This window comes from Bombus affinis, chromosome 4 (assembly GCF_024516045.1).
Source record: "Bombus affinis isolate iyBomAffi1 chromosome 4, iyBomAffi1.2, whole genome shotgun sequence".
Classification (NCBI taxonomy): domain Eukaryota; kingdom Metazoa; phylum Arthropoda; class Insecta; order Hymenoptera; family Apidae; genus Bombus; species Bombus affinis.
Window position 1 is genome coordinate 1,695,952 of NC_066347.1, and position 13,216 is coordinate 1,709,167.

Consider the following 13,216-nt stretch of genomic DNA (forward strand, 5'->3'; position numbering starts at 1 on the left):
ACGTAGTACAATGTAGTACAAATGTAGAACATTTCAACCAAAGAAAAAATGTGTGGGATGGTGGGAGAGGATATTAACGGCTATACTGATACAGTGGACAGCGATAGATTTACGTTTAGTCTAAAAGCGATTTTCAAATATTGTGTTCACGTTTGACGAGTTGAAAGCAAACTGCGAGCCAGCAGCAGTTATTGATGTACGGTTCGTTCATTCAAAGAGTCAACTCACTCCGACAGTGGGCCGCGAAGAAATAATAGCACAAAACGAAAATTATAATGTCGGCGACTTATAAAACATTTCAGCGTGCTGCAGCGCGGTAACATATGTTGAGTAGCCACCTCTGACACGCAATAAATAAGGCAGTATATAACATTTATTTTGGTCAAACTTCATCGATATCTACTTCCACTATCTGACCATTTATTTTTATTCCCAAGTGTATGTCGCTACGCGTCCGAAACGATAAAAATCCTTGTGCGACTGTTTAGATACTCGTTAAGGGTTAATCTCAAAGTTTCAAGTAGTCCCTGGACGAAGTGTCGTAAACTATTGCTCTATCAATCTTACCTGCAGTGGCGTGTAGGGCGAATATCTTCCGGGGAAACTGTCGAACACTTCGTTGTATTCCGTGGTGACAGTGCTCTGTCCCATAGGGAGGGTGTTTTCCACGGTGATTACGTCCGTGCTGTTCATACTTGCGTAGTTGGTAGTCCGCAGTATCGAAATCACCCCCCTTGTAGACGGCTACTCTCCTCTGGGTATGAGAACCTTCGATTTCACGATTCCACGACCTGCCCCAACTGTTCGACGTTCCCGCTTCGCAAACCTAAAATCATAAAATAAACAGAAATTAAAATTACTATAATATAATAATAAATATAATAAATACAATATTATTATATAAATATAATAAATATTCTATTTATTATTCTGTATATTATTATATATTTAATATTCTATATATCATTATATAAATATCATAAATATTCTACTTATTCTGTTTATAATGTATAATTCTGTTTATAAAATATAAATTTCATTTATTCTTTTAACTTCCTTTTTATTTTATGATTTTAGTTTATACATATATAAGTATAATATAAATATATTATATTTATATATATAATTTAGTTAAATAATAAGTATAATAAATAAATAGAATAAATAAATAGAATAAATAAATAGAATAAATAAATAGAACAAATAAATAGAACAAATAAATAGAACAAATAAATAGAACAAATAAATAGAACAAATAAATAGAACAAATAAATAGAACAAATAAATAGAACAAATAAATAGAACAAATAAATAGAACAAATAAATAGAACAAATAAATAGAACAAATAAATAGAACAAATAAATAGAACAAATAAATAGAACAAATAAATAGAACAAATAAATAGAATAAATAGAATAAATAGAATAAATAAAATAAATAAAATAAATAAAATTTTCTCATGCTAAAAGAAAAATAAAGTTAACGGGAAATTTCTTTTGAATATTCAAAAACAAATATGTTTAACGATAAATTATGCGAAAATAGCATTTTTTAATTTGACATTACTAAAAAATCTCACTATTCAATTCGCCTCTCAAAGACTCAACGACAGATTTTCAAGCAAAGCTCAGATTTGAATATATCTTTATATTACCTTGAATATATGTTTTGCTTTTATTGAAATACTTTATGTTGTTGTTGATTGATTTGTGTTGCTTGCCGAGATATTATAGTGTTTTATATTGGGTACAGTTAACCTGCTGCAAAAATCTTTGTGGATATTACAAAACAGTAAAAGATCCGGAGAATATATCGATTTGAATGGCTGTACTGATTATATGAATCCAGTTGGAACGGATACATTTTTACACATGCGACACTTTTGGTCAATTCACGCCCTTATCTTTATGATCGTATGATGATCGAATTTATCAGAAAGAACCAATCAGACCCACATTCCTTTGTCTAACTATCTTCTCATCAGCGCACGGTACAGGTGTAATAGAGTAGTTCGGTAGACACGTGAAACATGGGAATACCAAGATGGTGTCTGTATCACTGTTCTTGGGTGAGACGAGTAATTGAAATTGGGTTGCAGACTGGATTGGAATTTCGAATGTCTGTGGGTTTGCTCTGGTAAAACCGGTGTATACTACTTGGGAAGTTCAAATTGCTTCGAAAGGGCTGATGTTCACGAGAAAACTTAGAAGTAATGAGTATGTTACAACGCAATGAAAATTTAAAAGGATAAATATACGAAAATGTCTGTTTGCCTATATACAACAGGGAATTGATTGTAATTTGTAATGAAAAATTTTAATTAATCAAATCTTGTTTAGTTGTGCACATTGTGCAGCAGCATTCAATATTTTCAATAAATAATAGTTTAATAACCGTAGTGTAAATAATGGTGTCAATATGTAATAATTCATAAGAATTTAATTTGTGATATGGGAGAGTAAAATCATGTAATGCACATATTACAATGCAAGGTAAAATAAATTATCGGTTAATAGAATACCTCACTAAATTTGTTTAAAATAAACATATTTCTATAATTTTGAGGATGTTTATGTCCACAGTCAAAAAATAGATATACCTCGAATATCATTACCTTTATAATTTTTATGCAACGAGCAATATGGCAATATTGAAATGTAATTTCAAACTAAATTTAGATTCGAGCGATTAATTTCTAGAATAATTTATACCAGTTACATTTTTTCTTTATTGGGCTTCAAATTGTACAAACAGGAAAACTGGAGAAGCAAGCTCAGTTAATTCCTAAGTTTAAGTAATTAAGATTTTAATTGCTTTATCACTGCTATCATTAAGACGCTTCCCCAGTGCGGAAATACATTGCACGAAATATAAATTAAGCAGAGATACGAAATTAATAAACCATACAACCACATTGACTCGAGCGTTTGCGTTGTCGTTCGAATTATTCGAATTCTTAAAATTATTCGATATTACGTGCTGTATTCCTGGCAGCCACTTGATGAGAATAGCGTTTTACGGCCGTTTCGCGGAAGAAAAATATTTTTACAACACTGAGCAAGACGATAATAGAACGTAGAAGTAAACATGCAGATGGAAACGTAAATGGAAATAGAAATGAAATGTCCATATCTTTAATTATCATTTCATTTATATTTTAATCAAAGAGCATTTATTTTAATTCACGCGCTTTTCCTAACCATCTAGAAATTAATCGTATTCACTTACAACTAGGAAGTCCATCCTAGGAAGAGTAGATACACGATTACAAAGAACTAAAAATGAAATTCAACTGTACAAAGTCTCTAAATACTATGAAGAAGATATAGCAATCGCATATATTCGCATATATTCTATATCGCAGATATAGAATCCCTTGACTTGCGATTACTGGGACCTCAAGTGCGATTAATGATGAACGTGCTATACTTCGTATCTTTTTCGTATACGTATATTTGTATCACGTTACCCGAATTCCATCATGTCACAACATACGTACATTTCATTGAAGTTGTTACGATTAAATCGCTAGGAAGAAATAACTGAATCGTAGCTTCTGTCGATGAAATTCAATACTGTATGTGTATATACATAGTTCGAAGTAATGTTCGCCGTGCTTCAGTGGTTAACAGGCTAAATAGTCAGGATTCTGCGTTATTTTGGTTACTTCTTAGATTTTATATTTTACGATCCTAAGTACGTACGTGTTCCGAAGCAATTAGAGCAATTGCAATTGCCAAAACAATTTTTTAAATTTTCTAAGCATTTTAGTTTTGTAATTAGCAAATAAAGTATTGTAGTTACAATAGATTTTAAACAATTGTTATTAATTACTAAGCAATTGGTACAATAGTAAATAACAGCAATAACAATAATAATGATGAATGAGAGCTATTTTTACAATAATTATATAATATATGAATCGTATCTTGTTCTTTTCAGGATGAGATAGAAATTATTCAAGTCCTATCTACTTGAGTTCCGACGGATTCTCAATGAAATTTCGAAGATTTCAAAGTAACAACTTGCAGGAAGAAATATGAATACGCGTATCAGAAACTTTGCGATGGACGATTGCATTGCAAGTTTTACCGGATGTAACTCAGTTTGCCGATATTTCACATTTACACGATGGAAAGTTTAGAACCATTGGCGTTTTCCAAGACCTTTCACATTTCTTTGTTAAGATATAAAATATGTGGTAACAAATGTTTTAAATAACGGAGATTCTAATTTTATGAACTAATAATTTAATCGATTATTTTACAATAAGAATTCACAGTATTTTGCAGATAAGTTTTTTTAAATAATCGGTGATAATGTATTCTAGGGCTTTCAGGAAGTTACCATTATTCTACACATCTCTGTATAGCAATAATTATGCGTCTAATAGCTGTATGAATTGTATCTGTAAACACACCAATTTACTGGCTCATCTACTTGAATTTTTTTGCAAATCACTGTTCATATTTACGAAATATATCAGAAACGTATGTCAGGAACGATTTACTATTAGTTCTTGATTATTTATTCACTTATATTTATCGATCTTTGTCTGTACAAAGAGTGTTACCCGCACAATAAACATAAATAAATAAGTATATTGATTTGTTGCAACTACATCAATTTGATCCACTCCTTATCAACAAGATATTTTTCACTAAGTATTCTCACGTACTGGAATTATTGATAATTGAAAATAATAGTAAAAGTCATGTATTGGACCCTTGAAAGGTCACCTTGGTCTGCCAAGAGTTGAAGTACTCGTTAAGTTACTTAAACGTTACGTAATTGTGCAAATTATGGTATTTCTAACCAGCTATCCATTACATCGGAAGACGAGGCGAAGTTCGACTAGGTTCCTTTATTTAATCGGACTTTAAGTTGACCGGTGGTCCGAGAGATTCTCTGTGGAATCGTGGGTGTTACACTACATTGGTCTCATTAATTCGGGAACATCCTGATAGTTAAGCTCGATCGAGGTCCGCTCGACCTTAAATTTATCTCCAATTTAAAGGATACTCCCAACACTGAATTTCGTAATGGCGGTAGCCAGCCGCTATTTTCACTAAATGGGGGAAACGTGCATTGAAATCCTGACACCGACGAGATTCATGTGAAACAGGAATATATCACCGTACATTTCCCCTGGGTACTGATTAGGTTGAACTATTTGCTATCTAATGTTTCAAAAGTTGGCAGGGAAAATCCTCTGTTAGGAGATTGGATGATTGATTTGAGATATTTTTCTGTTTCATTTTTTCTTTCCTTGTTGATGGATGTAACAAAGACGCTCTATTATTTAGATTGAAAACACATAATTTGTTGACGATTTGCGTGATTCTAAGTTCTAGTTTACGACGTAAAGTAATAAGTTGACTAATTATGAAATTGGAGAAAATACTAATTGTACTCATTTAGTTCCATAATTTGAATTTCTATTTAATCACACATTTTAACTCTTTTCTTGTTGTTTCTCATAAAATTGTGATTTACATTTATTGTTATAAGAAATTCGTTATAATTTTTCGAATTTAGAAAACGCATCATGGCAAAATGTAAAATTATAATGTAATTAATCATGAAGCTAAAGAAACTGATGCCTTATAATTAATTAAAACGTATATGGTCTAGAATAATGTTAAATTTCTTCTCATAAATTTGGTTTTTAATTACAATGTTGATGAAATGAGGTATCAAAATACATAATTTAGCAGTCTCCTCAAATTAGATATTTTGTTACTCGTATCACTTTTCTTTTTTGACCAAACTAAATGAGATTACAATTACCCACCCTTTACCTATTTCATACATTTAATCGATAAAATGTCTCTTATAATATTATTAGAACGTTACTTCTTAACAATGATTAATGCGCGTTAATGCAGCTTGAAACAAAGACCGGACGTTGTAATTTTCCAGCGAACAAAGGGTAAAATATAATTACCATCTTAGAAGCTTGTTAAATTCTGACCTATTCATGATCCACGGATAAATCTTCGGGTAGTAGATTCTTTTGTTATTCCGTCATCACCGTCAGATATCTAATTAGTTTATCGACTATGATCATCGGCATATTCTTTATTCTAAAGTTTCGTGTATGAAATATTTATCAGTCGCAGTTCAGTTAACTTAATAAGCATAGTAATTCCAAACATAATATTAGTTTTCATGAAATTATATAGAGAATGAGAATAATCTGCTCTCTCAGGATATATTGTTAAACAGTTGATATAATCCCATAATATATCTGCTGCTACAAAGTATATATACAAATATGTACTACAAATACAAAGAATTAAAAGCCGCAATCTATTTCGAGGAAACCTGATGCATACATCATACACGATTCTCTATCTTCAAAGTGCATACCTCCATTTGAAAATTTCAATATGCGTAATTTATGTTATAATGAGCGTACCTGTACAAGGGAATTGTAATAATTTGACGAAATCGGCTGAAACTTGGTCCATTCAAAATCAGATCATATAGTAAAATCTCATTTCACGCTCCGTAATTACGCTTCATAATCGTTTTGTGCATTAGCGTTATAATTAGATGTTAAAACGAGCTCGTCGAAACAACAACGTTATGTTTTCGATTGGACGACGAATTAACTATGGAGCACGAAATCTCAAGAGCACCGGCGTTAATTGAGAAACAAGGGTTATTCAAAAACGTTTCTGTAATATATCGATGCGAATAGCACACACGGGAAAGCTTTCTCTTTTTTTCTTATAAAGAAATAAAACCTCTCTTCACAGGTTTCAATTTGTATCGACAGGATTTGCGATCCATGATATTTTTTCTTCTCAAACCCTCGATACACGTTTTATATCGTTGATTTGAACGGGTTTGTGAAACGAATTTTAGAAAAATTGTTTGCCACGTGAAATTGTTACAGCGATACCTATGTTTGATGAAATTCTGTGCTTTTAGGTTCTAATCGATACTGTAATCATTTAAGAATACTTTGATCTCAAGTTCGTTCACTTGCAAGCATAAAAGAATTTAAAATCTTCTGTTGGCGGTATTGGTCATTGGAAAAATGTTATTTTTTAATGTTACAAAGGTTGCAAAGAAATGTTTCACAATTTCCATACTTTGAATGCGAGCTAAATTCCAATTGGTTTTTAAAATTTGTGCAAAGAGGATTGGCGAGAGAATCTTTTTTTAATTTTAGATTTAACAAGAAAATAAATGATTAAAGAATACTAATTTACGAATGACCACGATAAATGATTAAAATTTTGTTGGATACCAATAATCATCATTAATGATGGAAATTGTCCCTGATTAACCGAATAACCATTACCGACAATGAGGACACTCTTAGTCTACTACTAATCATTGTCATTTCGTTTTCACTTTACAATTCAAAACACTTCCATTATAATTCATTTTACTTCTGATCATTGTTAATTTTTGTTACTGATAATTAATACCTAGACGAAACTTTTCTAATTTATACCCAAATTATTATATCCAAGATAACGTCAATTATAACGTAATAATAATATCGCTGACTAAATTTATCTCCAATTTATAACGTAAAATAGCGTTTGACGGGAAACTAATTTCCGTATCCTCTGAATTTTCATTCGTTTTCGTTAGCTACGTGGACACGCAGGAGCCAGGAAAGGTTGAACGTTAGTTAGAACTGCTTAGCGTGTCGCAGTAACACGAGTTCCTCTTATTTCAATGGTGGCACGTAATGCAGCTCTCGCGTGCTTCCCCATCGATCGGCCCGAATATCGCCGAAGTAATCTGCCAACCGTAGGAAATAGAGGAACGGAACAACTGAGACCGTTACGAGGCTCCTTCATTCGCACCTTTCTCAACAGTTCTACCTTCCAACACTCTTTCGCACACTCGAACGAAATTTCTCTACTTCCTGTTCTGTTTCGTCCTTGTCTATACTGTACGATAGATAGCGCGAATCTTTCGATGTTCTCTGTATGTGTTCCAAGATGCATCGCTGTGTTAAAGAAGTGGAAGAAGAAGCCAAATTGGCTCGTGTGATTGCAATCGGTTATCGTTTGCTTCAATTTTCCAGCTTTTTAGAAACAGACTTTTAACACTTTATGAGTGAGCTGTAGAATTGCAACTAATAATGTAGATATTAAATAGAGCCAGAATTAATTTTTTAAAACCGTGGCAGACTTTCGGTGCTTTTTGAATAATTTATAAAATTCTGAACTAATAACATAGATACTAGATAGAATATTTGAAAGATAAGAGAAACGACTAAGGAACATTGCAGAATAGATCTATGGAAGAAAGCAAGTTTTAGTATTTTAATTTAATAATACATTTACCATTTTTGTTTTACCTTTCATCTATCTATTTGCTTAGTTGTATATCTGGTAACAGAAAACGAAATGACGTAGAAAAATATTGAGGTGCAAATTAAAAAGAGATAAATTATGCGAGCTATCAATCACAACTGTATAGTATCTTTGTAGGTTCTGATTTATTAAGAACGTCTCTTGCCTTATATCACTAATTGGTTTCGTTTGCCAATATAATTTTAACTCAAGATGATCAAAGGTTTCGCAATTATATATTTTATGTTCCCAATCGTAAAATATATTTATACGATTGCTCGTTGCACGAAAGGAACAAATTAAACGAGGCTTGTCGTTGTACAAATCTAAGCAATGTATCTCCAAATTTAAGTAATGTGTCGTAAAGCAATTCCCACAGATTTTAAAAGGACCTCATGTTGTTTCACAAATTAAACTCGTGTACAACGGCGTTTCAAGTTTCCACATAAATCCAAGATATCCGTCTTTTGTGCTGTCTTCATTATGAATACCTTCATTATTCACAGCTATTTGATAAAGTCAAGTCAATTTTGAAAATGTATTAATTAAAGGGAAATTGAAAGGAAAATAAACCAGCAATTAATCTATCGAATAATTTACGGTATCTAAAAATTCCGAATTAAATTAGAAATGACTCCACAATATAATCATTACGTTTACTTGCGTTAAAAACTAAATTGTTATTTACTACGTCAAACTTAATTAAGATAAAAATATTTATAGTTTAATTAATTGTTAATAAATTAATTAATTGATTGGTAAAAATACAGAAATATAATTTACATATATTTCAAAATAAATGACCTCTGTTTTGCATCAAACAAAACAAAAATGGACAAAATTTTCCATGTTACATTACGATGTAAGCTGCAGGAATTTGTGGATTAATCACATAGTGATCCTTGCAATGCCTATTTATTCCAACTTTTCCCATCCTCTACAATTTTCTATTTTAACGTTTCAAACAAATATAATATCACGAAGGGGTATATATTAGATCATCCCATAAGTTCGTGCCGACCTTTGTCTATACATTTCATATTTTAAAGAAAAACAAGAGAACTTTTATCGAGACGGAATAATGAAAAATGGGAAAAAGTTGTACAACGAGAGGGGGATTACATTTTTTCATGAAACTGAAAGATATGTAAACAATCTTAACATATACCATATAACCGCTCAAAAAACGGCACGATCTTATGGGATGACCTAATATAATACCTCGATATAAAAGAAAAACGTTTTGAACATCGAATTGAATTGTATGACTTAATCCCAATTTAACCCATGATTACGGTAAATCTCGTCTTTTTCAATTTCAAAAGGATTCAGAGGATTAATCCAAAACATTAGCTTGGGACGTAAACTATTTTTAGGGGAAGTTTGCGACGGAAGATAGCTTGATATCTCTTTTGGTGCCCACTAACTTATACTCTATCAAGCTAGAGCTAGAAGTTTGCTCGAAGTTTAATCATATACGTTAAACTGCAGCAACTAACAGCCGAAGCTTGTTCGAAATGTACTTGTATCCGTTAGTTCGTAGAAACTTAAGCATAAAGCTCATTTCATATTTGCTCGGATATGAATTTGAAATGAATTTTGCAATTAGCAAGCAATGCGATGAATGTAAACTGGCTATTGATAATTGAGGAATTCAAATGCAAAGAATGCAAGCCCCAAGAAAATTAGAAATTATTTTTTATTGGACATGGATATATGATGGCGTGGAAACAATTTCCGGCTAAATAAATTTTTAACGTTACAGTCGAAAAGCGGTATCTAAAATAACTGTAAATAATATTGGATATCAGAGCATAATAAGTAAAGTATCTTAATACGTGAACATTGTTATATAGCTATACGATATCACTTAAAATTTTTTAGAATAGCACGTTTGAAATATCAAAAATCTATGTTGCCGTAAATTTTCACGCATCACCATAAATTGCATCTGGAACGTTGCTTTTTCTATCATAATCTATCGCGAATAAGAATATCTCTGTTTCGAAGATTTCTTAAATTCTTCGTGCTAGAAATTAAGCTTTCACGAGAAAAGCCAGAAACCTGACGTGATGTATCTACCCTTTAAAATGAATCCCAACATAGCAACAAGATTAATTGTTGTACATTTCTTCGTTTTGTTTGATTTATTTTGTCTTTCTCTCTCTTTTTTATACTCCATACATTTTCATCACAGCGCAGTCCCGTAAAACATCGCTTTACGGTAGGCGCACGAGAAATGACTAATGGCTGTTCGTGCTTATTCATTTTCGTGCACCGTGTAACCGCAACGCCTGTCGTTGGTTAAATGCTTCAAATAAATATTCTATATTTTTGAACTTGCGGAATGTTCTATTCGAGCCATACGTACATGTCAAATCCAATGATTGCTTCCAACGATACTCGTTTATTCAATATTTTTTGGTAAAAACAATATTCTACTATAATTTAGATATTTCCGAGAAAAATATTATGTCAGTACATCAATTCTTCAATACTGTAATCTTTTAGTTTCAAAAAGTCGTCTACTTTGAAAAAATGTAAAGAAATTCGTTCCTAATAAAATCCTTCTTATTCGGTAGTCTTATACTTTTGTTCATAAATTCGAGAAATTAAATCGAAGAAATAGAAGCAGAACTTTCGGAAATTTTACATGTAATTAAGAAAAAATAAAAAAATTCTCCGTACTTGCACCTATATGAAGAACTTTCAGAAATAATTTCCAATAAAAAAAGTTATGAAACGTCGTAAGTTCTTATTTGCTAATTTTGCAATTTTATGTCAAATTGTACGATCAAATGGCTTGTAATTTATAAAATATTCTGAGTGATTTTTTCTAGGTACTCTAATACTTATTAATGAAGATTACATTTCCCCAGGTGTTACACTCGTTATGGGGTTGGTATGCTTCTGTAAGGTTGATGAGACGTTATTCAACCCCCTGCTGATCATAAAGACCCTTTCATGAGCTACCAAAATGAACAACTAAATTTTAACCGGACTAATTCCTCCCATAGAATAATTCTGATGGAGCATGAGTTTCTATGTGAGTAGGGACAATTGTTGGAAATGTTCTCACGCTAAAATGGATGGTAGATGCATCGATCTACTTGTGATCTCTCACATCTGCGGAACACTTAGTTTCTAACTGTGATGTGAGATATATATATATATATATATATTCGTGTTCGTAAAAATGAATATTGTTAATGTTACGAGTGTGTTTATGGGCCCATCGTGTTTGTAAGTACTGTAATGACATGAAGTGAACTGCTTATGGAATATGTGTAGCATTTAAGATAATAAAATTCTAAATAGACATAAACTTCATTTTTAATATAGTTCTCATATATCTTTCAAAACTGGACACGATTAAGTAATTATTAAAAATTATTTTTCATATTTTATACGCTAATGAAGGTATAAAGTACTGTACATTAACAATTTTAATAAAACAAGTATAATCTATGTCAGATGTTGAGATTTCGTTAGAAATAAATGTTTGTATTGAATCTTAAAACTCTTTCCTCAAAAAAATAGAAAATACTCGTTATTATGTTCTGCCTCAGTAGTCTTCAAATGATAGTCAGCGAGAAATTAGAAAGGTAGTAGTATAGGTCAATGAAAAGAGTAGGCATAAGGGGAAGTGGTCTTTGTATTAACCCTGCGAGGTTCTTTCAGATATTCTCGACCCAATTTTATTTTCGCAGAAACAGTCTAACAATTGAACAAAACACGAAAAAGCTTTTATTGGTATGTATGATTTCTCGCTTCGATTGTATATTAAAGATTTTATTCCGTTGCAGAATTGAAATGTAAAAATTCGATGGTCGTAACAAGGTCGAATCGGACATCATAAATAGTGAGCAATTCCTAGAATTAAATACACAGTATTTCGAAGCTAAAACATTTTTTCGTTCTCTTAAAAGAGGCAAATATGATCACGAGTCATTTTTAATCACTTCAATTATTTTTAATATTTTTAAAAATCCACGAGACAATTCGAAATAGAAAGAAACTTCACACGAATCGAATCATGTCAAATAGAGAGGAAAAAATAATCTTGCACTATAGTTACAACGGATGTGTGTTCAGTCGAGTTGACGTTTCTGATCAACTCTATACGTCAATGTATTATTTATTTATTTAATTCTTGTCTTTCGGCACCGTGAATCGTGTCTACTCGATCCTATTTTATATTTTATACACCAATGCTATTTTTCCTTTACAGTGTGACATTTTCTCTAGTTCTTATTACTAGCTTTACCCATCTCATAGTTTTTTTACGGGTGTATGCATTGGAATTTTCAAATCCAGTTTCACCCGTCAGAACACCAGTCCTGATACAGATCCACTATAACCGTGGTCTAATAGGAAAGTTTTAGCCGTGGCTTAGAAGAAGAAAGAATAATCGGACAAAGCGTTATCCCTCATGCACTGGCTCGTTCCACGAATGGAATCGTCACGAACGCACGGAGATCGAGGTGTCGCATGAAGTTTATGCGAGCTAGCCGGCTAGCAATTCCAACGAAGCTCGAACTTAAGGGTAGTAAAGCGCTAATTAACGTTGTCGAGTCACGAAGGCTCGGTCGTGACCACGAATTGCGTAGAACACGTAACCACGCGGCCGTGTATACACGAGTTTCAGTTTCGTCGTTTTCTTTGTCGTGCAGTCGTGATAGCGTTCCTATCATAGCGAACGGCACAGTTCGATCTGGCCACCACTAAATTCTCCGAATCGCAATTTGAGCGGTCATTACAACCAGCCGCAAATTTCCGTACGTATCCGCGCGAGCCGCGATATATCGCGGTATTATGTATGCTAGTTGGAATGAATTCGCACGGATTTCAGGATAGTGGGTTCTGATCGTATCCGAATGGTTGCCCG

General features: G+C 32.3%; 1 protein-coding gene across 1 annotated transcript in view; it reads right to left on the minus strand.

The window, feature by feature from the left end:
• LOC126915292 (5-hydroxytryptamine receptor 1-like) overlaps nt 1-13,216 on the minus strand; it is a 210,057-nt gene that overhangs the window by 120,842 nt on the left and 75,999 nt on the right. Inside the window, exon 2 of the mRNA XM_050719852.1 lies at nt 568-826. Within this exon, the coding sequence (XP_050575809.1) occupies nt 568-693 (126 nt within the window). The 5' untranslated portion in view covers nt 694-826. The remainder of the gene's footprint in view (nt 1-567; nt 827-13,216) is intronic.